Source organism: Typopeltis vanoorti, chromosome 3 (genome assembly GCF_054136105.1).
Source record: "Typopeltis vanoorti isolate ZY-2024b chromosome 3, IOZ_Tvanoo_1.0, whole genome shotgun sequence".
Lineage (NCBI taxonomy): Eukaryota > Metazoa > Arthropoda > Arachnida > Uropygi > Thelyphonidae > Typopeltis > Typopeltis vanoorti.
In genome coordinates, this window is record NC_143551.1 from 157,820,143 (window position 1) to 157,846,138 (window position 25,996).

Consider the following 25,996-nt stretch of genomic DNA (forward strand, 5'->3'; position numbering starts at 1 on the left):
ATTCTTAAATTACAGTTAATTTCTCTTCCTCACACACATTACATGATAAAAAAGGTTACAATACCGAACTCTGATCCTTTATACTTGTTCCTTCGATTCTTGATTCTTTTCCTCCAAACTATTTCCTTTCCGTCGGGTTTTACGGTTGGGATTCCTGCGATCGTTGGTCGGTCCATATGTTGCTAGTATATTGAGCCTATGTCAAGAACATTCTTGGCGAACGGTGATTCTGCATTCGCGTAGCATGCTACCGAGTCACTGAGCTTTCCAATGAGTTGCCTACAATTTGTGTAAAACGTCTATCTTTTCATCATAGTATGCGGCATCTCCGACAGCTACTACCGGGAGTGAGAGCTACTCGTCCAGATGATCGAGAAGAGAAAATCACTGAAAGCCTCGGGGGGGGGGGGGTATCCTAACCCTTTTATTCTAACCCCTACTGGTACTTTCTGTAACCTAAGTTGATCACCCATCCCATTATTATTGTACATGTAGGTCTTGCTTCCATAGCGTCTTCTCTGAACAGCTTAGGTCTCCATGTGCCGTATACGCGCGATATTGCTTGGAGCAACTTCTTAATCTGATGGTCTGACCTTGTTTTCTCACTTTGTTACATGCATTTTATACAGCAATTCATTGTGTATCAATCTTAACAAGTAATATAAAATTTACCGACCTTCACTATCAAATATACAATCTAGTAGAAATCCTTTTACACTGAAACATACACAATTTTTCTTCTTAATCACTGTATCCTATATTTGTCAAGATATATATATATAATATATACTAGGATGGAAGCATATCCTTTCAGGGTTTAACTTGTTAAATTTTGATTGAATAAATTCCTAATGAATTTTATTCATTCAAAATTCAACAAAGTTCTCCCTTCCTCTTAAAATTTTTTTTTTCAAAAAAAAATTTTCCTTTGTGTCCCTCATTTCAATTCTAGGGGGGGTGTCTCCACCACCAAAGTCTTCCTGTTCTTGATTCTGCCATCACCCGTTACCATGCCTTTCGATTTCCTTCCTTCCTGTTTTTACTCTCATTTCATACTGTAAACAGCTTAGTGTGTGTGTCCTTGGTTGTTTTTATCTTTATGTAAATTGCTGTGAACCTCATTTAGCTCTCTGGGTGGGTTCACCTTACCGTTGTGTCTAGGTCTTAAGTTGTACCTGGTTTGTCCTGACTCTTCCATCCCATTGTCACTTAAGTATTTCTCTCCTCTCACTTTGATCGTTGCTTGTTCGTTCAGGTAATCTATACGAGTGTGATCTCTATGTCGATTGTATCTGGTGCAATGGTCATTCGAGATGGGATTCTCCTACTCTCCCTGACAGCCATCCTTCCCTTTTCTACCTATTGTAGGTTTCATGTTAACTTTCCCTTTTTTGTAAAGAGTGTTCCCTTCATGAGTGTTCCTCTTTCTTCCGTACACACTCTCCAGCGAATCCCCTTGACATTAATCTGTCTGATCTGGTTTTATATAGTTTCATTCTATTCGATTGAACTATCAAAGTTTTTCCTTGTTTGGATCTTTCCTTTATTCTGTAGATCACCGGGAACAATTTTTCTAGGATCTCATAGGGCCCAGCCGCACTCTTTCCAAACTTTCCTCCCGTCTTATTGACAGAGCTCTGTTCTAATAGGACAAGATTACCTGGATTCAGATCCTTATATTTTCTCAACCTGTTTGCATAAGTTCTTGCCAGTTGGGAGCAGGTTTCGCTATATATGATTACCATCTCATATGCTATCTTATTATCGATAATCAGGCTATTCAGATAGTCATCAGTGTCTGGGAATCCAGAGTTTACTCGGGAGTTCTTGAAATCATTGGGAAAGGGAGGCTCAAAACCATAAAGGATAACAGCGGGGGCTTCCTTAATGGCAGTGTAGAGTGGTTCTGCATGCAAATGAGGTGTGTCATAAGAAAGCATCCCAGTTTGATATCTGGATATCTGCTCATTTTGATAGGGTAAGTTTTAGTGTCGTGTTTATCCTTTCACCCATTCCATTACCCTGGGGATGGTAAGGTGTGGTGAACAGTTTTTTTATCCTCAACTTGCAAAGCTGTAGCATGACTTCAGTTGTGAAGTTGGAGCCTTGATCTGAGAGGAGTGTTTGGGGTGTTCCATACCTGGAAATAACTTAAAAAACTCATCTGCCACAGTTCTTGCAGTTTGGTCCTTAATTGCCACAGCCTCTGGATATCGGAAGAACATATCTATAATCACTAGTATATATTTATTTCCATTCTTGGTGATAGGGAGTGGGCCCATGGCTACTGCCCGATCCCCACGCGACCTGAAAAGGTCGCGTGGGGATCAGGAATGACTGGAGAGGAGCCTTACCCAAAATACTGGACTTTTGTTGGCATAGATGACAGGAGGACACATATGACTCAACATCCCCTTTCATTCCCTTCCATATATAACTGTCCTGCACCCTGTTCCATGTTCTATGTATTCTCTGGTGACCCGCTAGATCAGAATCATGAAATGTGTGGAGCACTCGGAATCATGATTTCTGGAACAAGAATTGTATCTCTCCATCTCCCCGTAACGCTCTGCCTAGACAACAAGAGACCATCCTGGTCTATGTACATGGTGTGATGGAAAGATTGCCTGTCTGGGGACTTCTCTCTGCTTAAAACTCTTTTAAAAGGGATCCCCCATACTGGGATCTCTTTTTTGCTCCTCGATTATACGAGGTTTGTCCCAGACCCGGTATTCAAGGGATGTGTTCCTGTTCTTGCCTAACTCATTTGCCTTAATTACAGAGTTGATCACTTCCTCATCTGAGTCAATGCTATCTTCATGTTTAGTGTCTAAAGATCTTGACAGATAATCAGCAACTACGTTGGTTGAGCCAGGAATGTAGTTCACCTCTAAGTTGAATTCCTGCATCTCTAATGCCCACCAGATGATTCTCTGATTCTTGTCCTTCATTGAAGATATGAATGATAGAGGCTTGTGGTCAGAACGCACGATAATCTTTTGCCCTAATAGCATGCATCTAAATTTTCTTAAAGCATAAATGATGACAAGCGCTTCTTTCTCGATTATGGAATAGTTTATCTCAGATGAGGAAAGTTTCCAGCTGATGAAGGCGATGGGCTTAAATCCTTCCCCTTCCTGCTTCTCTACAACCGAGGCAATCATGTCATTGGAGGCATCTGCTGAGAGAGAAAATATCTGACCGGTGATCTGGTAAAGCCAAGTTTAAGAGTTGATGGGCACGCTGTTGTTCCCTTCCCCACTCAAATTTTTTCCCCTTTTTTGTTAGCCTAACTATGGGCTCCATTAATTTGGCGCATTCGGGAATGAACGTTCTGTAAAAGTTGATCATGCCCAAATACCTCCTAACCTGTCTTACAATAGTGGGAATCCTTGCCTTCAATATAGTAGTCACATTTGTTTTTGTGGTGTTATTTCAGCTTCGTTCACAACATGGCCTAAATATTCCACCTCCCGGAGAAAAAAATCAGCATTTCAAGCACTTTAGGGAAAGTTGAGCCCTGTTTAGTCATTCCATAACTCTCATCAGTAATCTACTATGCTCCTTAATGCAAGATGAGTAGACCAGGAGATCGTCCTGGAAGCATATGACTCCTTTTCCCAACATGTCAGATAGGATGGAATTCATTAAACTCTGGAAACTCGTGGCTGAGTTCCTGACCCCCTTTGGGGAAGTCGACACAACTGGTACTTTTGCCATCTCGTGGTGAAGGCAAAGTATTTCCTGTCTTCTTCCCTCAAAGGAATCTGGAAGTAGCCAGAGTTCAAGTCTAACTTAGAGAAGTACTTAGCTCCTTCCAGGCCAATCAATAAGTCTTCAATCTTGCATACTGGAAAATCGATAGGTTTGGTGACCTTATTTACTTCTGTCAAATCCAAAACAAATCTTAACCCATCATTTAGTTTAATCACCTGTATATATGTGTGTATACTCCAGATGATGACCTCAATATGATGGTCAAAATGTCACGAAATTATAATTCTTTACATGGTAGTAGTTTCCATAATTTTATGAAAATGAATGCTTGATCACCTTGTAACATTAAAAGAAAGTAATAGACTAATTTGGAGGAAAATGTATAAAAAAATGAGAAATAATGTAGCCTGTACATCTCATCAAGAAATTGATGAATTTTGGGTTTAATTGGGTCGTTTTAGTAACAAAATCAGGCAGTTCTAAATTATATATCTGCAGTACAAATAGGAAATTGTCCATAGGAAATAAGCAATAATGTACTTATTTCCTGAGTACTTATCAGAAATTGATGATGAGTTTTGAGTTTAATTGGGTCAGTTTTAATAGCAAAATCCAGCAGTACTAAATTATGTCTGCAGTACATGTACCTCTCCCTCCTAAAAAAATGCCAAGTTTTGTTGTTATGATAATGATCACCATAGGAATGTTGTTATGAAATAAATCTTTATGATCATCTTCAGTATGTCATCCATTCAGAAAAAGAATGAGAATATTATTCTATATTTCAAAAGCTAATAGTTTTTGTTATTATCAAGGCTTTCATGTATATTAATAATTTATTCAGTGCTTTAAAGATTCGTTGGTCATTCTTTGTACAGTATGTTTAATTTCTTTTAGATCTGGACTTGCTTAATTTCCAAGCTGCCTTTTCATATTCTTCTTCAGCAGCTTCCTAGGCTAAGTAAACATGGATATTTAAAACACAATAGTGCCCTTCTGAAAACTCTTTTAGAAAGATTACGAAATGAAAGTGCTCTTTCGGATGGTTATTTGGGACCTTTGGAAACATTCCTTATAGCACGGCAGTGTGAAATTAGCACCAAATTGGTGCTTGGAAAACCTGTCCCACGGCATCGTCGTTCACAACTAGAGGATGCATTGCAAGGATTATTCTTAGCCTCATTTAAAGTAAGTTTTTTTTTTTCCCATATAAATTTTTCTGTTATCTCTTATCCAGTTTTGTAGTTTATTGCACTAAGTTCATCTTCTGCAGAGGCAGAATTAAATCTGAATATAAAGGAAATATTATCTTCTATGATATTGATATCTTACCTGTGACAAAAGAACAGAGACCAATACAGACAGTTTTTAGATCTGTTTGCAGAATGCATTTCAATTTGCCTTCGATTTTAAGCTATGGGGGAACAAAGGAAAAGGAATGAGGTAGGACTCAGCAGATCTTTTTTGGAAATATATCTGTTTAATTAATTCAATTCAGTTCAATTCTTAGTTTAATTCAAAGGTGATAACTTTTCTTTAGGCTTTAATCAAGGTTCACTGTAATTGGCAAAATTTATAATGAGTTATTATTAATGCAGTTAACATGTTATCTTTATTTTTATACTTGACAGAATTTATTAAATGCAACCATTCTAAATTTCTTGCAATTAATTCAGATTACTTTATAAAACTGAAATAAAAATATTCTGAATGTAACTTTGAAAATTATAACATTGCTAATCAGCAGAAACCAGTGCTAGAAAATATACAGGAATAACTTCTATTTCATGGAAGGTTGAAATGTGAAAATGTGGTGATTTGCTGGAATAGATGAGATTCAATTTGAATTGCTTAATGAAGACTGTGTTACAGATCTCAGTTGATTATAATGGAACTTTTAATTCATTAATCCACAAAAGAGAAATCAAACTGAATCTAAGAATGATAAGGGAATTTAGACCAGATACAAAATGCTAAGATTAGGAAAAATAGAAAAAGATTAGGATAAGTGACCATAAATAAATTATGATCTTTTATGGATCAGTGCTACATAACTGGAAGGAGACATGTACATATCCATAAGAAGTGCATAGAACCAACCAGTGCTTCTAACACAGTGTCCGGTCCTCAGCTAGTGGTGAGTCTTGTTATTAGGTATCCACCTAGACACTGAATGCAGAGAGCTGGCAATTTGAGCCGTTGCTCACCAAATTGTATTCTGTTTGGCTTAAATCATAAACAGGACACCACTTAGTTATACTAGGTTCTTGCTGTTTTCTTGAGAAAACAGTGAAAAGTTAGCTACAGGTACAAACTCAATTTTAGCAGGGATGAAGATGAGTGCTACCAGTGTGAAGGCATCACTGGTAAACAAGTGGGACCTGTAGAAGAAAGAGTGTATGTCTGGGCCATGTGGCCAAATGGAGAACGCATCATCAATATATCTTAGACAGATAGAAGTTGAGAATGACAGTTTCGAGAGCATGTTTTTCAAAATAATTCATATTGAAATTGGCTAGATGAGGAGAGAGTGGCAAACCTGTGGCAATACCCTCTGTTTGTTTATATATGATGTCCTTCCATGTGAAATAGCTGGTGTGGATGGCAGAATTGAAGAGATCGGGGAGTGGGGGGTAATTATTTCTCTGCACTATATTCATTATGTTAAACCTAATTGGGAGTTTAAACCATAGTACCTAAGCCTTAATATCTGTTTGTTCCCCCCCCCCCCCCTATAAGTTGGAATAATCCTTTGGAAACTTTCAATCACAGGATACTGTTTCCAATCTCAGCAACTCATTGAATATAACTGATAAATTAATCAATCTTGACATACATCTGCCTAATGAATTATAACATCCATATCTTCATTCTTATCATTTGAATAATAAAAACGAAGGCCGGTTATATCATTGTATTTTATTTTATTATTAAATCTGGCTTCTCAGGCAGTATTTTCCCTATTTTAGCTGATTATTATTCTCATATACACTCGAAGAATACTTATTAAAATTAAATTCCTCTGCAGTCATAGTTCGAGCATTCAGTATTATTTCTGAGAGGGTGTTTATGTCTGTTATCCTTGATCCTTTTTTTTACGCATCTGTAAAAGCTTTGAGATCATTCTTAATATTCCTAGCTAGCTGTAATTTAAATTTTGCCTTATAATTTGTTACAACTTGGTTCATTCTAGTTGTCAATATATCTGTCCTGCTTAACAGCTATTTTTCTGAACTGTGTTCTTTCCATAGCTTTTACTTGTGAAATATTTCATTATAGATCTTCATTGCTTATCTAACTCCAGATTTATTATGAAATTTACTTCTCAGAATAAATTAATTAATAAATAAATTTAAGCATTATATGAGATGTTCTTCAGTATTGCCCATTTTGCTTCAGTGTTACTTTCAGTAAACAAGTATTCCAGTTACTACAGCACGTCTATAGTGCATTGTGAAGATGCTTCAACATTTTCCCTTGAACTGGAAAGATAAGTTGAAATCCTGTTTGTAACACAAGGATCTTCTATAAGGATTTTTCAGCAGAAGGTGAATTAATCTGATATGGAGTGACATTTTTTTTTTTTTTTTTTTCAGAAACTTTTTTTTATTCCAAAAACTGTTTTTTGGAATAAAAATATAATCAGGCACAGTATTGGTTTGGTTTAGTTCTCTTAGCTGAAAGAACCAAATCTATAGATTTAAACCCATCCAAACCAGTTAATATTAACTTCTAAATACTTTTATTATACCCTCAAAGTTAGGTTTCCTGAAATTCTTCTCCAATAGGTTCTTAATTATCATCAACTATCAAATTATTTTAATTTCTAATGCCAGTTCTACCCATGAAAGATTGCTAAACTATCTTACATTAGTATGTGAGTAAGTCAAGGTACTCTAATCTGAAAACCTGCTCTGGAGACCAAATATGTAACATTTTCAATCCACTTCAGGTTCCCAATAAGAGAGCAGACCCATAGTTGAGATTCAGACTGTCCTGCTGGTTGGAAAGCAGATCTGTCTACTTGTTCAACCAAGTCAGCAATTAATAAATTACTGGTCTGGTTGGTTGGTATGATGGTTCATATATAATCAATATGCAGCATCACTAATTCTTTTACTCCATTTGTGCTAAGAGCCCATGTTCCTTAATTTACACTCATTGTGTATTGTGCTCATCTGACATGTATCCACCAGCATGGAAGCAAACTTTTATCCATGCTGTTACTAAAATAAAAGGAGATAAATCAGACATCAAACTAACATCCATTGCCTTCACTTCAGTATTCTTGAAAGTGATCGAGAAGGTTAACAATAATTAACACCTTCACTAACTAGATTCATCACTTATTTAGCGATCACCGATATGATTCTGTCATTTTCTTTCTACAACAGACTTTCTCACTAACACATTCTCTAAAGATATTAAGAAATTCATATGATCATTCTTGATATTTCCAAGCTATTGGATGGAGTCTGGCATCACAGTCTTTTTACCAAATTGCCATCTTATGGTCTTCCTTCAACCCTTAGTGTGTGTATTGACAGCTTCCTCTTTGGTTGTTCATTATATGTTGTGGATGGTTCCATATTGCCTGATTTATTTTTTAAAATCAGAGCTGGAGGATTCTGGGGCTCATTAATGTCTTAAATACAGATCCTCTAATCATTCTGAAGTATTGTGAAGATAATTTAGTGAACTTTAAAATTGCCAAAACACAATCCTGTTATTTTTGAAAGAAAGACTATGCCCTTCACTAGCCGTTACATTTGATAATATTCTACTTGTCAACCAAGATCAGAGTTCGCTTCTGGTTTTTGATTTTCACATCTTGCCTATTCTGATATAAACACATAGCTTTCTCATCCATTTCTTCAGCGTGGTATTTTATAAAGCTTGGTATTTTTTCATTTTCAACATTACTTCTATTCTTTTCAACTCTTCTCTACACTTCATAAATTCCCAGTCTGAGCAACTTTAGAATAGAAACTGTAGCATCCCTAAGGGAATGCTACCGTTTTTATACACTAATGCTAGAAGCATCAGGAATAAGAGGAAGGCATTTTTGGCATTGGTTATTTAAACCTTGCCAAAAGTTACTAGGCTTATCATCATGACTACATCATCATGTTAGTGATGATGTAGTCATCACTGTAGTTAGTGATGACTACATCATCACTAACAGTAGATGATGTAGTTACACAGATCAGCAGATTAATTGCAAGAAACGAGTAGGAGTCACTCATTCTTTAAATGGCAGTCCTTTTGAGTCAGTATAGTGTGAGATTGAGGCCAATAGGACAAAAAATAAAATTGGTTGCTGCTATAGACAAAGGGTGTCAAGGATGATGTGGAAGGCATGCATCAGCAGTTAGTACAATGAGTGCAGGTGGAGTAATTATTATGGGGGGGAGTCATCAACTTTGGAGATAGAGGAAAGATCCTGTGGCAGAAAGGAAATGGAATTTAACACTTTGAGAGATAATTACTTGAAGCAGAATGTGACAGAGGAAATTCGGGGTTCAAGAGTGTCAGATCTTGTTATAAGGTCAGAAGACCTGTCCAAAACGAAGGTGGCTACATACATTGCCTTCATTTGGGGAAAGTGATTACTGTATTTACTTGAATATAACTCGCATTTTTTCCCCAAAAATTGAAGTTAGAAAATCGTGGTGTGAGATATATGTGGGGATTTTGGAAACTATAAGTTTTCAGGAAAAAAAGCTGAAAATGGGTGTCTTACCAAGAATCTCCTATTCGCTATCGCTACTTCTGGCCTCGAGCAGTTTCGATCTTTGAGTTTTAAAACCAGCACTGCAACTTGAAGGTTTCTTCATATTTCAAGCAAAAATTACCAGTAATTTACAAAATTTGAGATACTTAATGAACAATCCTTCACGAATGACTAATGAGAAGTGAAAGCAGAGCGCGAAATGGATAGTGATGGTGGGCCACTGGGACAGAGCAGTTATGAAGACATGCATATAATTGGTGCAGTATTAACAAAAGATCATGCGACTTATGACAAAGGCAAGATTACAATTGTTGAGTTGAAATGCTGATTCTCTTCAACCAAATTTCAAAATATCTGAAACTGCTATAATGACATTCACTATATATTTCTTAGTTTTAACATGTTTACCTCGGAGTGGTGTTTGCCCATTTATCATTCCGACGGGACTTCTCATTACCATTTGTGTGTTGCTCCCGTGTTATGCAGATGGACTCAGCTGACACAAAGTTTTAATTCTTCGGTTGAATTTTATTGCTGCTTGTTTGTGTGTTGCTTCCCCATCTGGCTGGCTGGCAGGCAGACTCACACACACACACACACACACACACACACACACACACACACACACACACACACACACACACACACACATGGCATGTTAGTTTCAATTCACCAGTAGAATTTTATTTGAAGTTAGCCTTTGTAATCTATCTTAATGATATCGAAAATTTCAAATGCAACTGAACAAACACTTATTTCATGTAATTAAAAATTTGGATTTAGTTAGATACTGTGTTTGGCTGTACAACATAGGTCTTGCTTGAGTCTATACAGCATAGTTTCTGTGGGAGGGGACATGTGATTCATTAGTTAGTGCCATTTTTATCTCAGTTGTCTCTAATTGCATTATTTGTTGACAAATATATTACATAGACTGCAAATGTCTCTATACCTTATCCAGTGATACAATAAAACTACCTTGTTTTTCTTGCATGTGCAGTATAGTGGCTGTTATTATTATTGGGGAGAGCATGTTATTTATCGTGGCGAGCGAGTTACTATTGTTTCAATGTGAACGTGTTCAGACTCTTTTCTTGTGCGAGGTATATGCGAAACTTTAATTTCTTTTTTTTGTAAAGTAAACAGTGAGAGTTATATGCAAATGTAAGTTATATTCAAGTAAATACGGTATGTGGTCCTGACTTGGGAGGTAGCAAAACATGTAGAACATGTTAAGGAGTATACTTGGAACTTCACTTAGGAGGTAGCTTGAAACAGTACCATGACATAAAGATCTTCAAGGGAAGGATGTTCAGTGCATGGGGGGGAGTAGTCAAAGGATATCTGTTGGAAGCAATATCACACTGTATATCCAAGGTCAGGAGGGTAAAAGAGTTAGATTGATGAATAATACCATTAAACAAGAGCTGCCAAAAAAGATGTTGTGGAGGATATAAAAGGAGAAAGGTGACCAGCTAACTCATGAACAGTACAAGGAACAGGCAGAAAAAATACCAGCATGGTAAGAAAGGCAAAATCAGATTATGAGCAGAAGTTATCTGAGTAGGCAGAAGGAAATCCTAAAGAGTTTTTTTGTTATGTGGCAAATAAGAGGAAGAATGAGTATGGAAGGATAACTTTAATGATTGCAAATGGTAGAGAAGTTACAGAGACAGACGAAATTGTTGAGCTACTGAGTGACCATTTTGCAATAATCCAAATGAAGATATTCTTAGGGAAGAGGTGACAGGGACTTATTTGAGACCAGAGGTTGATGAATTAAAGATATTTAGGATATTGCAGAATCTGAATGCAAATACAGCTGTGGGAATAAATGGGATATTGGCTTACATTTTAAGAGATTGCAGGGGGAAAACTGCTGGTGCCTTTGACTAGCTATTTAATTTAAGTCAAGTCTTGGCTCTGAAAAAGTCCCAAGAGAGTGGAATGAGAGCAAAATAATTCTTTGCATAAAGGAGGATCTAAGTCTGTGACCAACAAGTTATAGACAAATTAGTATCTCAGGACTTGTAAAAGTACAGGAAAAGTTGGTCAAAAAGAGAAATCAAGAATAGGTGGATAAGAATGTGATACTCTTTGAGGGGCAGCAGGGTTTATGAATAGTTAGTCCTGCCACATAATCTACTAACTTTTTTTTTAATAGAGTGATAGCTGAGTTGGATAAAGGGAATGGCTACATAATGATACTGCTGGATTTTGAAAAGGCATTTTTCAGGATACCACATAGAACTTTGTTGCACAAACTGCAACAAACGGGGATGGATGTGAAACTGGTATTATGGCTAAAAGGGGTTCATGAACAGATACCAGAAAGTATTATATGGAGAAACAGAATCCAGGAGAGGGCTGGTGACTAGTGGTGTGCCACAGTGCTCTGTGTTTGTACCACTGCTGTTTAATTTGTACATAAATGATATGCACCCTCTGTCCAAAAAGAAACCGAACTTTTCGAAAATAGAAGAAACTAGTGGCACCACCTGTTGTATCTCTTTGTTGTTGAAAACAGCAGCCTTCATTAATGTTGTGTCAACTGTTTATGACATTTGTTTCATTAGAAGCCGAGTTATAATGCCAAGAGTGACAGTGTGTTTTGATGAACGGTCGGAAAATGAGTTTCAAACAGAGCTACGATTGACTTTTGTGTTAAACTTGGTAAAGGATTTACCAAAACGCATCAAATGCTTCAAAAGGCATATGGTGATGAATGCTTATCCCGTAATCAAGTTTACAAATGGATTAAGCGATTTCAAAGTGGTCGTGAGACGCTTGAGGAATCCAAAAACTGGACTGAGTGAAGTTAACATCCAAAATGTGCGTGATTTCATCAAAGAAAACCCGAAATTGTCAATGAGATTGATTGAAGACGAATTGGGGATTCCAAAATCAACTGTTCACAACATTTTGACCAAGAGTTTGGGCCTTTGTAATTCGAATTCGCAATTTGTTCCCCACAAGTTGACTGACAACCAAAAAATGTATCGAATTGAGCACTGCAAGGACTTCATTAAAACTGCTCGTAAGGACTCAAACTTTCTTGAAACGATCGTTAGTGGTGACAAAACGTGTTTTGAGTATGAGCCCGAAACAAAGTGATGAGTGGAGACCACCAGAAGAGGCGCATCCGAAAAAAAGTCACTTGGAGAAGTCAAAAGTAAAGACAATGCTGATTTGTTTCTACGATTCCAAGGGCATTTTCCACAAAGAATTTGTTCCACCTGGCCAAACGGTCAATGGTGAGTTTTATCTCAAAGTTTTGAAGCGATAGCGAGAATTCATTGCGTACTGCATTAATATTGTGACGACAGACCATTCATCAAAACACACTGTCACTCATGGCACTATAACTGGGCTACTAATGAAACAAATGTCATAAACAGTTGACACCACACTATGAAAGTTGTTGCTTTCGACAACAAAAATATACAACAGATGGTGCCACTAGTTTTATTTTCGAAAAGTTCAGTTTCTTCTGTTTCTACAGAGGGTGTAGGAAATAGTTTGAAGGGAAATATTCATTTGTTTGCTGGTAATGCAAAGTTAGGGATGTAATAGTTAATCAATAGCCTGACAATATATGCAAGGATGTCAGTTTAATGTGGAAAAGTGGAAAATTACTCTTCTTGGGATACAAAAATTGCAAGCTGTGTACCGCATTGAGGAAATTATACTCCAGGCAAATGATTAAGTCAGGGATTTGGGGGTAGTAATAGTAGATAGAGAGTTGAAGTTTAGAGGATATATATATATATATTGCTAAAGTAGCTGAGGTAGATCACTGGATTATTAGTTATTAAACAGCACACTGACAAGCAGAGATAAGGGAGTTATCAATCCACTTTATAAAGCCTTGATATGACCATATCTGCATTACTGTGCTCAGGCCTTGTCACCTGGGTTTCTTGCAGATGAGGAAGTGGTGTAGAGGAGCCAGTGGTAAGTAACCAGAGTAGTGAGTGGTCTGTGGAATGATTTCTGTAAGGATAGATTGAGTTTGTGGATTGCAAAAGTTGCTTGAGGCAAAAAAGCAGGGAGGAAGACATGATAGAAGAATTTAAGTTAAAGGATTTATAGGATTGATGCAAGGGAAATGTTTCAGCACTTGACTAGAGTGGGATGGAACAAGAAATCATTCCTGGAAGTTGGGTAAGAGTGTGGTTAGCAAGGGTGAGGACTAGATTTTTCACTTGGAGAATGGTGAACGAATGGAATGGGTTGCTTGAGTTAATATTTCTTTGGCTATTAATGGTTTCAGGGAGAGGTGCAATAGATATTGTGTTGATAGTGTGGATCTACCACGATCAGTCTTCTGACTCCCTGAAGGTGCCCGTGCAATAATAATCATAATAATATTGTTCTTGCATTTTGGGTAGCATTCCAAAAACTCTTCACATGGAATGTTTCATTGTATTCAGAATAAGGCACTTCACTTTATAGATGACCTCTCTCTCACTGTCTCCCTCCAGTTGTTTTTCCATGGACACTACTCTCTGAACTAACTGCCATTCCTCTACTTTTCTCTACTCATGTATAAACATGGGTAACTTTGATATGTTGTTCATATCTAAACTTGCCAAACCAACTTTTCATGCTTTGGAACAGTTTTCCTCATACTGTTTTTTTGCAGTGAATACAACCCTCCACTCTTCAAGAAACAAATTAACAGATGTGCATGTGCACGCGCGCGCACACACACACACGCACATGCATACTCATGTGACAGGTGACAGTCACGTTATAGGTCTTGAAACTTCTTGTGTTTGAGGTCGATATTTAAAAAAAAAAAATCAACTGATCATGAAATCCAAGATCCTATTCCCTTATAAGTTAATGGTATATGTTGCTTTACATAGGTATCACTGAGTTTTTCAAAATTTAAGCATATTATTTTAATTTTTATATTGCAGAATCCTCCAAGAATTTCTCATTAATAATATATTTTTCCTCATCTCACCAAGTAATCAGCCCAAGATATCACTTTTTCCTTTCTTATAATAACACATCCCACAGCAGAGCTTGTGTTCGTTAAGCACTACACAGATATCAAATTTTGCTGCCAAGGACAATTTAGTGTATTTCCATACTCGAAATCTTTCATGATTTAGCAATAACAGGAGGATTGACAGCTCTTTTCCTTATTCATTCTCTTCTGGCGACATAATTTCTATCATGTTCTTTGACACTATGCTTGACATTTTTAAGCAGTGATTCTGAAATTCTGACCTTCCAGTTCATAAGTTCATTTCTCCAGTTAATAACAGTTTATTAAATTACACGAGTTTGTTCATTAATTTCATGTTAGCATATAAAAATATACCAAAAGTTTGGTTTATGTTGAAATTTGTTCCTTCTGTTTCCTCCTGTCATTATTTGAAATATTTTGTCTTCCACATTGAACAATTTCATAAATGGCTGACAATTTCTTTTTTAATTTTCTAAATATGTTAATATGTTATTTACCCATTTTGATTGATTCATCAATGAATACCATTGATGACAAACCATCTGACAAACCTTGATTTCATTATCATCAATTTCCTGATATGTACTCTTGAAGGGTGTTCAGGTTATTATGATAGCACTATGTGATTAACTTTACATTGTTATTTATCTCCTATCAACAATTTTCTTCTAAATCAATGTATTACTTGTGAGCACTCCAGTATTGTCATATCTAACAAAGGCACTTTTGCCTGAATCAATTCACCCAAACCTTTGTCTTCATATGGGTCTTTTTCCTGCCATCTTGGCATCGAACAACTATTTTGCTAATTTTTCTTCTCCCATCCCATTTAAGTGATACAACACCTTCTTCCATAAGTTATGGATCTGAGAATTGATTCTGTCATTGAATCCATCTATTCGGGCCCTTAATTTTTCAAGCACCCCTCATATCCTTGGTCTCTAGTCTTTGATTGAATGCTTTATTTCTAACCTAACCAACTCTCAGATCCATAACTTAAAACTGGTTTGAACACTGTTTTGTATACCACTAGTTTAGTGTTTTGGCTAATTTCTCTCTTATCCCATATAAATTTATTTATCTGGCTACCAACCATATCATCTTTGCTTATTCTGTTTTCTATTTCCAGATTCAAATTGCCATCTTCACAAAAAACTGTGCATAAATAGCCAAAATATTTTACTAATTCTATAGTCTCTTCATTCAGAATGCAGCTGAAGTTTTCTATGTTCTTGCCTATTTTCATAGTTTTAGTCTTTTCATTGCTGATTTTCATGCCAAATTTGTTACATCTGTTATTCAGTTTAGTTAGAGAATTCCAGAGACTTACATTAGATGTGTTTAGTAGTACAATATTTGCATAAAGCAAAGAGCTGAATTTGACATCACCAGTTCTAATATATCATGCCTAATGATACTTTCTTTCATAATGTGAACTATATAGATGATGAATAAGAGTGGAGATAATGTGCATCCTTGTCTTACCCCTGATTTTCCATCAAACCATCTTCCTGTATTTCCTTCAATTCTAACTGATGACTGGTAATTTAAATATCATCATCATCAAATTCCTGACATGTATCCTCAAGGGGTGTACAGAATATGATAGTACTACATGAAAAATTTACACTATTACTAACTTCCTATCTAAAATTTTCCTCCAAATCAGTCTATTACTTGTCAAGACTCCAATATTATCATTATCAGATCTTATATTTCTGTCATCTAAGGCACATTGTACCGTATCAATCCACCTATATCTTTGTCTCCCTCTGGGTTGTTTTCCTGCCAACCTGGCAGACAACACTTGTTTTGCTAATCTTTCCTCACCCATTCTGTTTAAGTGACCATACCACCTGAGATTAGCCCTGCTAATGCATTCCTGGATGCTGACAATGTCAAGTTCTTTCCTAATATCCTCGTTTTTGATATGATATTGCCATTGATGCCATCTGTTCACACCTCTAACCTTTCTCAGGACTCTCATATCTGTGGTCTCTAGTCTTTGGTCAAGTGTTTTACTTCTGACCAAGCTCTCAGATCCATAAGTTAAAACTGGTTTGAAAATTGTCTTGTATGCAGCTAATTTAGTGTTCCGACTAATTTCTCTCTTATTCCATATGAAATTATTCAATTGACTTCCTACCATACCAGCTTTGTTGATTCTGTTGTCTATTTCCATATTTAATTTACCATCTTGACTAAAAATCATGCCTAAGTAGCTGAAATGTTTTACTTGTTCCACAGGTTCCCCGTTCACAACACAGTTGACATTTTCAACAATTCTAGCTATTTTCATTGTCTTTGTCTTTTTAATGCTGACCTTCATACCATATCTATTACAACAGTTATTCAATTTAGTCAGGGAATCTTGCAAACTTGTTGTGGATTTATTTAGAAGTATAACATCGTCCGCATAAAGCAAAGAGCTGACATTAACATCTCCAATTCTGTTATCATGTTTAATAAAACTTTCCTTCATAATGTGATCCATATAGATAATGAATAACAGAAAGGATATACATCCTTGTCTCACACCAGGTTTAACATTAAACCATCTTCCTGTACATCCTTCAATTCTAACTGCTGACTTACAACTCAAATAAAGACAAAGTATTGCTTGATATAATGCCCCATTGACACCATATAACTGTAGCGTATTGAATAGCTTCTCATTTGGCACCTTGTCATACGCCTTTTCCAGATCGACAAAACTTAAATACAGATCTTTGGTATATTCCAATGCTTTCTCGACTATTTGTCATAAAGTGAAAATCTGATCCTGACAGCCTCTATTTGGCCTGAATCCAGCTTGTTCTTCACCAAGCTTTTCTTCTACAATTCTTCTCAACCATTTCTCAAGTATACTTGCATAGATCTTGCCAGGAACACTCAGTAGGGAAATACCTCTGTAATTCTCACATTCAGTTTTATTTCCCTTTTTATACATGGGCACTATTAGAGCTCTACTCCAATCATCGGGAATTCGTCCTTCTGTCCAGGCTTTCTGAACTATGCAGTGCAGCCACTGTAAGACTTTTATACCACCATACTTCAGCAATTCTGGTTGAATATCATCTACTCCTGCTGCCTTTCCACATTTCAAGCCTTTGATGGCTTTTTTCTTAAAGAAAAAACACTCAACAGTTATCCTGTTGAGTGCTTTTTACCACTGTACTATCACTGCTTGTTTCATTTAGCAATTTTTTGAAGAAATTACTCTATATTTCAAGAATATCTTTTTTTCTTCTGTTTTCATGTCACCTTTATCATCTCTAACTCCTTTTACAGCATTCTTTCCTCCATTTCTAAGCTTCTTTAACAACCTCCAGAATATCTTGCCACGTTTTTGATATTTATTTTCTTTTTTCTTCCCAAAGTTCTCCCATGACTTTTGTTTAGCTAGTTTTACAGTGTTTCGCTTTCTTACATTTGTCTCGGTATTCTCTGAGATCAAAAGCTGACTTATTTGCCAGGAACTTTTGATATGCTTTCTTCTTTTCCTTCACTGCCTCTTTAACTTTCTTTATTTCTATCCTTGCAGATAACCTCACCACATGCCTCTCTGACTGAATCAATCAGGGTTTTCTTCAAGGCTTGCCACTGAATCGCCAAGGTTTGGTTCCTGTTCTCAAACTCTTTCATTTGTTCTTCAATAATCTTTATGTATTTTAGTCTGCAGTTCACATCTGACAGCTGCTCAACTTTTATTCACTTTAAAACTTTGTTGCATGTTCTTCTTTTCGATATGAAATTCAATTTTATCCTACTCAAGACTAAATAGTGATCGCTTCCAATTTCAAATCCTCTGTTCACTCTGGTGTCCTGCACTAGGGAGAAAACATCACTATCAACAATTACATAGTCAGTGAGACTTTTCTTATTCCTTGCCTTTTCTCTCCATGTGAATTTGTGCACATTTTTATGTTGGAACATGGTGTTAGTAATAACCAGTCCATGTCCTGAGCAGAAATCCAACAGGTATTTGCCATTATTATTAGCTTTGCTCTTTTCTCCATATTTTCCCAAAATATTTTTGTATGTCTGACAGTCATTTCCTACTCTGCTATTCAGATCCCCAACAGGACCAACTTTTCCTTTTTCATTGTGTCAGTTGCTTTTTCTAAAGCCTCAAAAAATTCCTCCACTTCTACCTTAGTAGAACCTTCTGTGGGACCATAGGGCACAAATAAGTCTCATTGTCCAGTTCCTCATTCTCATATTTGCCCATATCACTCTACTTGAGGCAGCTTGTTATTCAAGAAAATTAGCCTCGTATTTTGTGTTGAATACTATGACCACTCCTTCTTTTTCTTGATTGTCATTGTCTGAATATAACATTTTGTATTTATTGCTGAAAAAGATTTCACCAGTTTTTGACTTTTTTGTTTCAGTCCCCCCTATTATGTCAATCTGGTATTTATCTAATTCCTCAGCTAGCTCCATTTCTTTGCCATTCAGGCTTCTTATGTTGATAGTACTGATCTTTAACTCTGGTGATATTGAGTTGGTGTGTGCTTTCAGATTTGTTCCAGTAGCTGACTTTTCGCTGTTCGCCCTGGTTCCCTGGTAAAAACAACGGGGACCTTGTTTAACCAAGCGATGCCCCAGCCGGCATGAAATTTTGTCATGTTGTACCATCATTTTTTATTTTGGTTTAAGCCAATAAGAATACAGTTTGGTCAGCTAAATCCCAAATTGCCAGCCCATCCTCGTTCGTTCAGCATCCAGGTAGATACCCAACAGGGTGCACCACGAGAAGGTGAGGATTGGACATTAGTGTAGAAGCCCTGGTCGGTTTTCTGCATTCCTTTAAAGGCTATGTGGAGCTCTCCTCTTAGTTATACAGCTTTGACCCTTAAGTACTCCCTAACTTAAATATAGACTATATATTTGTCTGTAAAATGTTCTCACACGATATAATTGTATTACTAAATCACTGAAGGAATCGACAACGTAGATATGAATATAAATTAAATTACACTTTAATAAATATTTCCTATATTTTGCCATCTTCAAAAGGAACTTATAAAAAAAGGCACATGCATGTTGGCACTACAACACAGTAACTGAGAATGAAGTGATGAAGTTATTGTTCTCCTAAAAGTCCTGATGGTACCCTCTAGTGGGCTAAATAAGTGTTCTTGGCCATTGGGCTGAAGGTCTGCTGATGTAAGCCTCCTAAATTTGGGCAGTCTCATACAACCAAATTTGTTGAGGTTTGGAGAGTTTCTTAGGCTGATTCCATAAATAGTCTTCGAATTTGTATTTGTTACAGTGTATTACTGTAGCTTTCTTCCACCATATTCTGTGGCGTGTACCCAGAGCATGGTCTGCAAGACCAGAATGGCTATACTTGTGAAAACAGATGTAGGCCTTGTGTTCCAAAATTCTGATATTCGCTGTCCTGCCTGTTTGGCCAAAGTAAGACAGTTTACAGCTAAATATAAGGATATCTATTCAGTTTCTATTTCACCTGTATCATTGTTTCCTTTTACAGTAGTCTTTTCTTGATTTCTGAGGAAATGAAGGAAAGAATACTGTTAAAAGGAACTTCATTCCAATATTCTTACCAAAGCTACTTTTACGCATAGTTTAGTTCTCTTACATTTTTCTGTGTATTCTTTTTGGGCATCTGCCAAATTAATTGCTAGGAATTTTGAGTATGCTTTCTTCTTTTCCTGGGTTGCTCTTTCACTTCCTGTGTCCACCATGGCATTCTTATTTATCTATTCTTACAGATAACTTCACCACATGTGAATCAATCAATGTCTTCTTTAGAGTTTGCAACCGAGACCACAAGATTTGATTCTTGTTTTGAATTTGTTTCATTTTTTCTTCAATAATGTTTGTATACTTGAGTCTACAATTTACCTGTAAAAGCTGCTCAACTTTAATTCTCTTTAATATTCTATTTAATGTAATATCCATTTTTATCCTTCTTAGTAATAAGTAATGATCACTTCCAATTTCAAATATACACTCTTGTATCCTGAACCATCATGATGATGATATCACTATTAACAATGACATAGTGAATGAGGCTTTTCTTGTTTCTTTTCTCTAAACTGGTGCACATCTTTATGTTGGAAATGGTGTTATTAATGACTAGTCCATATGCTGAGCAGGAATCCAGTAGATACTTACCATTATTATTAGCTTTGCCCTTTTCTCCGAATTTTCCCAAAACATTTCTATATGCCTGGTGGAATTCACTATCAATTTGTTTAGATCTCCAACAAGTACCACTTTTTTCCATTTTCTTTGTCAGCTGTCTGCTCAGATGACTTGAAAAATTCCTCTGCTTCTTCCTTAGAAGATCCTTCGGTGGGACCATAGGCACAAATAAGTTTCATTGTCTCTTTTCCCATTTTGAAGTTTGTGTACATAACTTTGTAACTACTTTCCAATCAAGAAAAGTATTTTCATGTTTAGAAGTTCATGTTAGATGCTATTGCTACTCCTTTTTCCTGATTTTTAGATCCATAAATTAATTTTAATATGATAAAACACATATGAAAATACAGATGATTTATCTTTATTTATGTAATATGATATTGTTTTGAGATCAAATATTTCCCCCTCACCTTTCCTGTTTTACTTGACTTCTAAAATAAAAGCTGCGTTTTACATCATTATTTTTGAACACTGATTTGAATCGATCATTGCAGCTAGAGATTTCTTAGCATACAGAAATATAATAACTAACTATATTGAAAAACTACCAGTTGTTTATAATAGGGGTTGCTTAAGAGGTCAAAGCTAGATAACTGGGAGGAGACCTCCACATAGCCTTTAAGAAATGTAGAGATCCAACTGTGTGTGCATCCCACTAGTAGGTATCCATCTGAATACTGAAAGAATGGGAATGGGCTGGCAATTAGGGTTTAAATTACCTGTACTGGCTTAAACTAAAGACAGATTGATAGTACAACATAATTAAATGTATGTATGTTAGTGGACATTGCCCAATTAACTAAGGCACCTTATGTATGTCGAAACATTTCCTCCGATGAAAACATGTTTTCATCAGGGAAATGCAAAAAGTCACTACTGGAGCAAACTAGCTATCAGCAGATTTTGATGACAGGAAGAAGACTCAGTTGATTACCAAGATCTAGGTCGATTAATGCAGTTAGATGTATCTGAACAGTGTTTCTTAGGTTTCTATGAAGCTCTAATGTTCTTCATAATTGTAGGGGGTTTCCTAGAGCATACTGTTAAATTATAACATTGTATTAGATGCAATTTCTGAAAAAAGCCGTCAGTGAATGTGGAAAATGCTACTTTTTATTAAATCGATTTATTCTAGAAACAGTTATGTAATTTATTATTTGTAATATTATATCATCATCATCAAATTCCTGCCATGTACCCTCAAGGGGTGTACAGGATATGACAGTACTACATGAAAAAATTACATCATTACTAACTTCCTATCTACAATTTTCCTCCAAATCAGTCTGTTACTTGTCAAGACTCCAACATTATCAGATCTTATATTTTTATCGTCTAAGGCACTTTGTACCGTATCAATCCACCTATATCTTGGTCTTCCTCTGGGTCGTTTTCCTGCCAACCTGGCAGAGAACACTTGTTTTGCTAATCTTTCCTCTCCCATTCTATTTAAGTGACCATACCATCTGAGATTAGCTCTGCTAACACATTCCTGGATACCGACAATGTCAAGTTCTTTCCTAATATTCTCATTTTTAATATGATATTGCCATTGATGCCATCTGTTCACGCCTCTAATCTTTCTCAGGACTCTCATATCTGCAGTCTCTAGTCTTTGGTCAAGTGTTTTACTTCTGACCCAGCTCTCAGATTCATAAGTTAAAATTGGTTTGAACACAGTCTTGTATACAGCTAATTTAGTGTTCCGACTAATTTCTTTCTTATTCCATATGAATTTATTCAATTGACTTCCCACAATACCAGTTTTGCTGATTCTGTTGTCTATTTCTATATTTAGTTTACCAAAATAAAAAAAAAAATGTAATATTATATATCATATGTTATCTTGATTAAATTATTTTGTAGGTTATGGTTCATTGTCATAATTCCTTTCCTTTCCAAAAATTTTTATGAAAATTTGCATAGGATTTTCATGATAAAAGAATACTTTTATGCAGGGTTTTGCAATTTCAAAAAATTTAAGGAACACTATCATAGAAGACTGAAATGTAAAATATGACGATATCGGAGTAGTGACAAATGACAGATTGATTTGGAGAAAAATTGTAGATAGGATTGAAGTTAGTAATAATGTAAACTTAATTGCTTAGTACTATCATAGTGTCCTGTACACTTCTTGAGGGTTGATAGTCGACTTGTCACTATAGCAAACTCATAGGGACATAGTAATATTTGTTTTAGTAGATAGTTTGCAATAGTAAATTTATTTTAGCATACTTTGCTACCATGGAGTTCTGGTTGAGTATTTCTACTAGTTTGTTATTGTGAGAGCTGACTGTATTAGAAATTTGATTAAATGCTTGTTTGAAAGAAAATTGTTGATATGAATTTAGTATTTAACATCTTATGCTAGGCAGTTAGTTTATTTTATGGATAAGTGCAAATACTTTTGCTAATTTTATAGGACCAAGGAATTCTGAATTTATATATGTATATGTTTATCTGTCCTTTAATTTTATTATATTTTTTCAGATGGTACCATCAACAGGAAAAAGGTACTTAATTGCAGTAGATGTGAGAAATCCAATGGTTCATAATAGGACTGTTGGCTGCACTGTCCTGACACCTGCTGATGTAACAGCAGTATTACTTATGGCCCTAGTACGAGCAGAGTTGTCCAATGTGACAGCACTTGCATTTTCTGCAAAAGGAATGACAAGCATAGATGTAAATAATAAAATGGCACTGGTTGATATTACAAGGAGGATGCGTGAGGTATGACAAAATTGCAATATTGTCAAATTTAAAATTCGGTGTACTATATTCTTACATTATACATTCTAATTTAATACATGCATAAAATTCATACACTGTAATTTTATACATGTTTAAAATTCACACGTTTTTCTTTTATAAATTCTGCTTTAAAGTTATTTCATCAGTGGAACATCTCTAAAACAGACTTTTATGAGGAATTACATATTAGACATACATGATACAAATTCAGGAAAGCAGAATTTAAAACATTGGAATATATTCTTTAGATCACTGTAGAATATGAAATTAACTTATAAAGTATATTAAAATGTAATATTTTGGCATATTACATATAAATAGTGTGGCATATTACATCTTAATATACTATATATACAAGGGGTGAAAAGTTCTGATAAACGCCTAGAACAAAAACGATATTAAAGCAACTGATATAACCACAAGAAAGAACGTATCTTAAAACTCTTTAACCCCACAAGTAAGGTTGAGAAATCAATTCTCAGTTAATTTCTCAACTTACTTGTGCAGAGTGAGATAAGGCATTTAGAGAAGAGATTGACGGAAGTGTAAGAAGGAATGTGCCAGTAGCAGTTATTGGTCAAAGTTGAATAATTGGAATAGTAGAATAGTGGAAAATAGTGTGGTATTATATGAAGGTAGGAGAGAGCTGTTTGATGCAAATGGTCTACTTTTGAGTGACAGTGGTAGTGTGAAGCTGGGTAGATTGTTGATGAAAGAAGAGTGTGGAGCTAGTCAGGGGGAAACAAATACTAGAGAGTGACTGTGAGTGTAAGATACCAAAACTGGTGTGGGATAATGGACAAATGAAAGCAAGATAGGAATTCAGGGATGGCCTCAGTGACAGCAGTATCAAAGAACTTGAATGATGGGGTAAGGAATTGTGGGAAGGAAAGAGGGACTGGGGGAGGGGCTACTATGTTTATATACCAATGCAAGGAGTATTAGGAATAAAGGTACAGAGGTATGACCTTGATACATTTAGTCAGTCCACAAATCATTGATTTCATTGAGCTGTGGTTAACTGAGGATGATGTACTCACTGGAATAGAATGTAATGGTGCCAGCATTTTTGCAAAAACAAAGGATAAAAGAGGAGGTGTGATATTACTGATGATTTCCGAACAATTGTGCCCTCTTCAATATGGAACTTGAAGAAAGCAGTAATGATAATGGCTTTGATGCCATTTAATGTGAGATTAACACAAATTTCAGATATTTAATAGAATGTTGCTACAGGACAGGAAATGCAGAGGGAGATGATTCTGAAATGTTCAGACAGACCAGTGAGCAACAGGAGGGTGACTTTAACTATGGAAGCAGGAAATATGTGAGTGAGGAGATTGGATCACTTTAGCAACTTTGGGACAGCTATCTTATGCATCATGTAGTTAAAGCAACATGTGGGATTTGAATATTAGATTTAATAGTATCATATTGTACAATGACAGAAGATGTCACCACGATGCTACCAACTGGGCAGAGTAACACAGGGAGTGGCTAGGCAGGTATAAGCTTCACAGTACAAGAAAGATCTGTGGGATTTCAGAACTGGGGACTACGATAAATTAAGTCAATAGATTGGTGATATGCAGTGGCTTAATCAGTTGAATTGGAGGAGAAATCAGCAGTGTTTTGGTCTAGAATATGTTACTTATGGTAGTGTCAGATTGTATTCTTAAGACTTAAGAGGATAAGTAAAATAGAAGTGCAATGGATGAATCATGGAATTATGCAGGAGCTTCTGAGAAAGAGGACATGGAGGAGATATAAAGAACAGGATATTCCTCATGCTGCTGAGGGGTACAACATGCAGCCACAAGAATGTGACAAGTAAGGTAAGGAAAGAGAAATTGGCATATGAAAAGAGATTGGCTGAAGCAGCGAAACAAATTCTTCCTTCTTAGCTTGCTGAACCTCTAAGGTTTTTGCCACAAGTACCAACTTTTCCATTCCTTTCTATCTTGAGAACTCTTTCGGTCCAATGCAGGATTTCCAATTCAGCTAAGTGTTTTTGGATGTTATCCTCCCAGTGTTGCTGTGGTTCTTCTGTACGTCATTTTCCATCAGGCTTCATCTTGAATGCTTCTTTAGCCGTTTTTTCCATATGTCCAAGCCATCTCAATCTGCAAATTCTGATTTCATCATCTAGGAGTGGAGAATTTCAGTAGTCGAGACCATCCTATAAGAACTCTATTGAGTTCCTATAGGATTGTCTTCTTCTCCATTCACGTGTTGTGTTGTACAGGTCCATAGACTTTTCTGAGGATTTTATTTTCAAAGATCTGCAAAGCTTTTGCATCTTGATTTGTCATGTTCTAGGGTTTCCACTGCATATAAAACAATAGATCTAATTACTAAAATGAAGAGCCAAAAGGCTTCAGTTCGGCAGTGCAAAATTATATAAGCAAGGTGGATATTAGATCCAGCATTATTTCAAAGCCAAATATAAAAACTGAAAGTTTCATAAGTTAAGTTGACCAGAGAGCTTATTGGAATACATTCCCTGGCATTCACGAATTGCCTTAGTGTAGATTACTTAGAAGACACAGGTGCCACCCAAGTGTCTATATATCCGCCTTTTATTAGTCCATTTTGATTAAAGGTTTCACTCGTTGGTTCTCTTCAGAGAT

General features: G+C 36.0%; 1 protein-coding gene across 7 annotated transcripts in view; it reads left to right on the forward strand.

Annotated features, from left to right (window-relative positions):
- The window catches only part of LOC150108699 (RNA-binding protein RO60), a 180,525-nt gene that overhangs the window by 97,687 nt on the left and 56,842 nt on the right, over positions 1-25,996 (forward strand). For all 7 annotated transcript variants that reach the window (XM_090390924.1, XM_090390927.1, XM_090390925.1 and 4 more), the window contains 2 exons: positions 4,615-4,905; positions 23,103-23,345. In XM_090390924.1, coding sequence (XP_090247050.1) covers positions 4,615-4,905; positions 23,103-23,345 — 534 coding nt within the window. The remainder of the gene's footprint in view (positions 1-4,614; positions 4,906-23,102; positions 23,346-25,996) is intronic.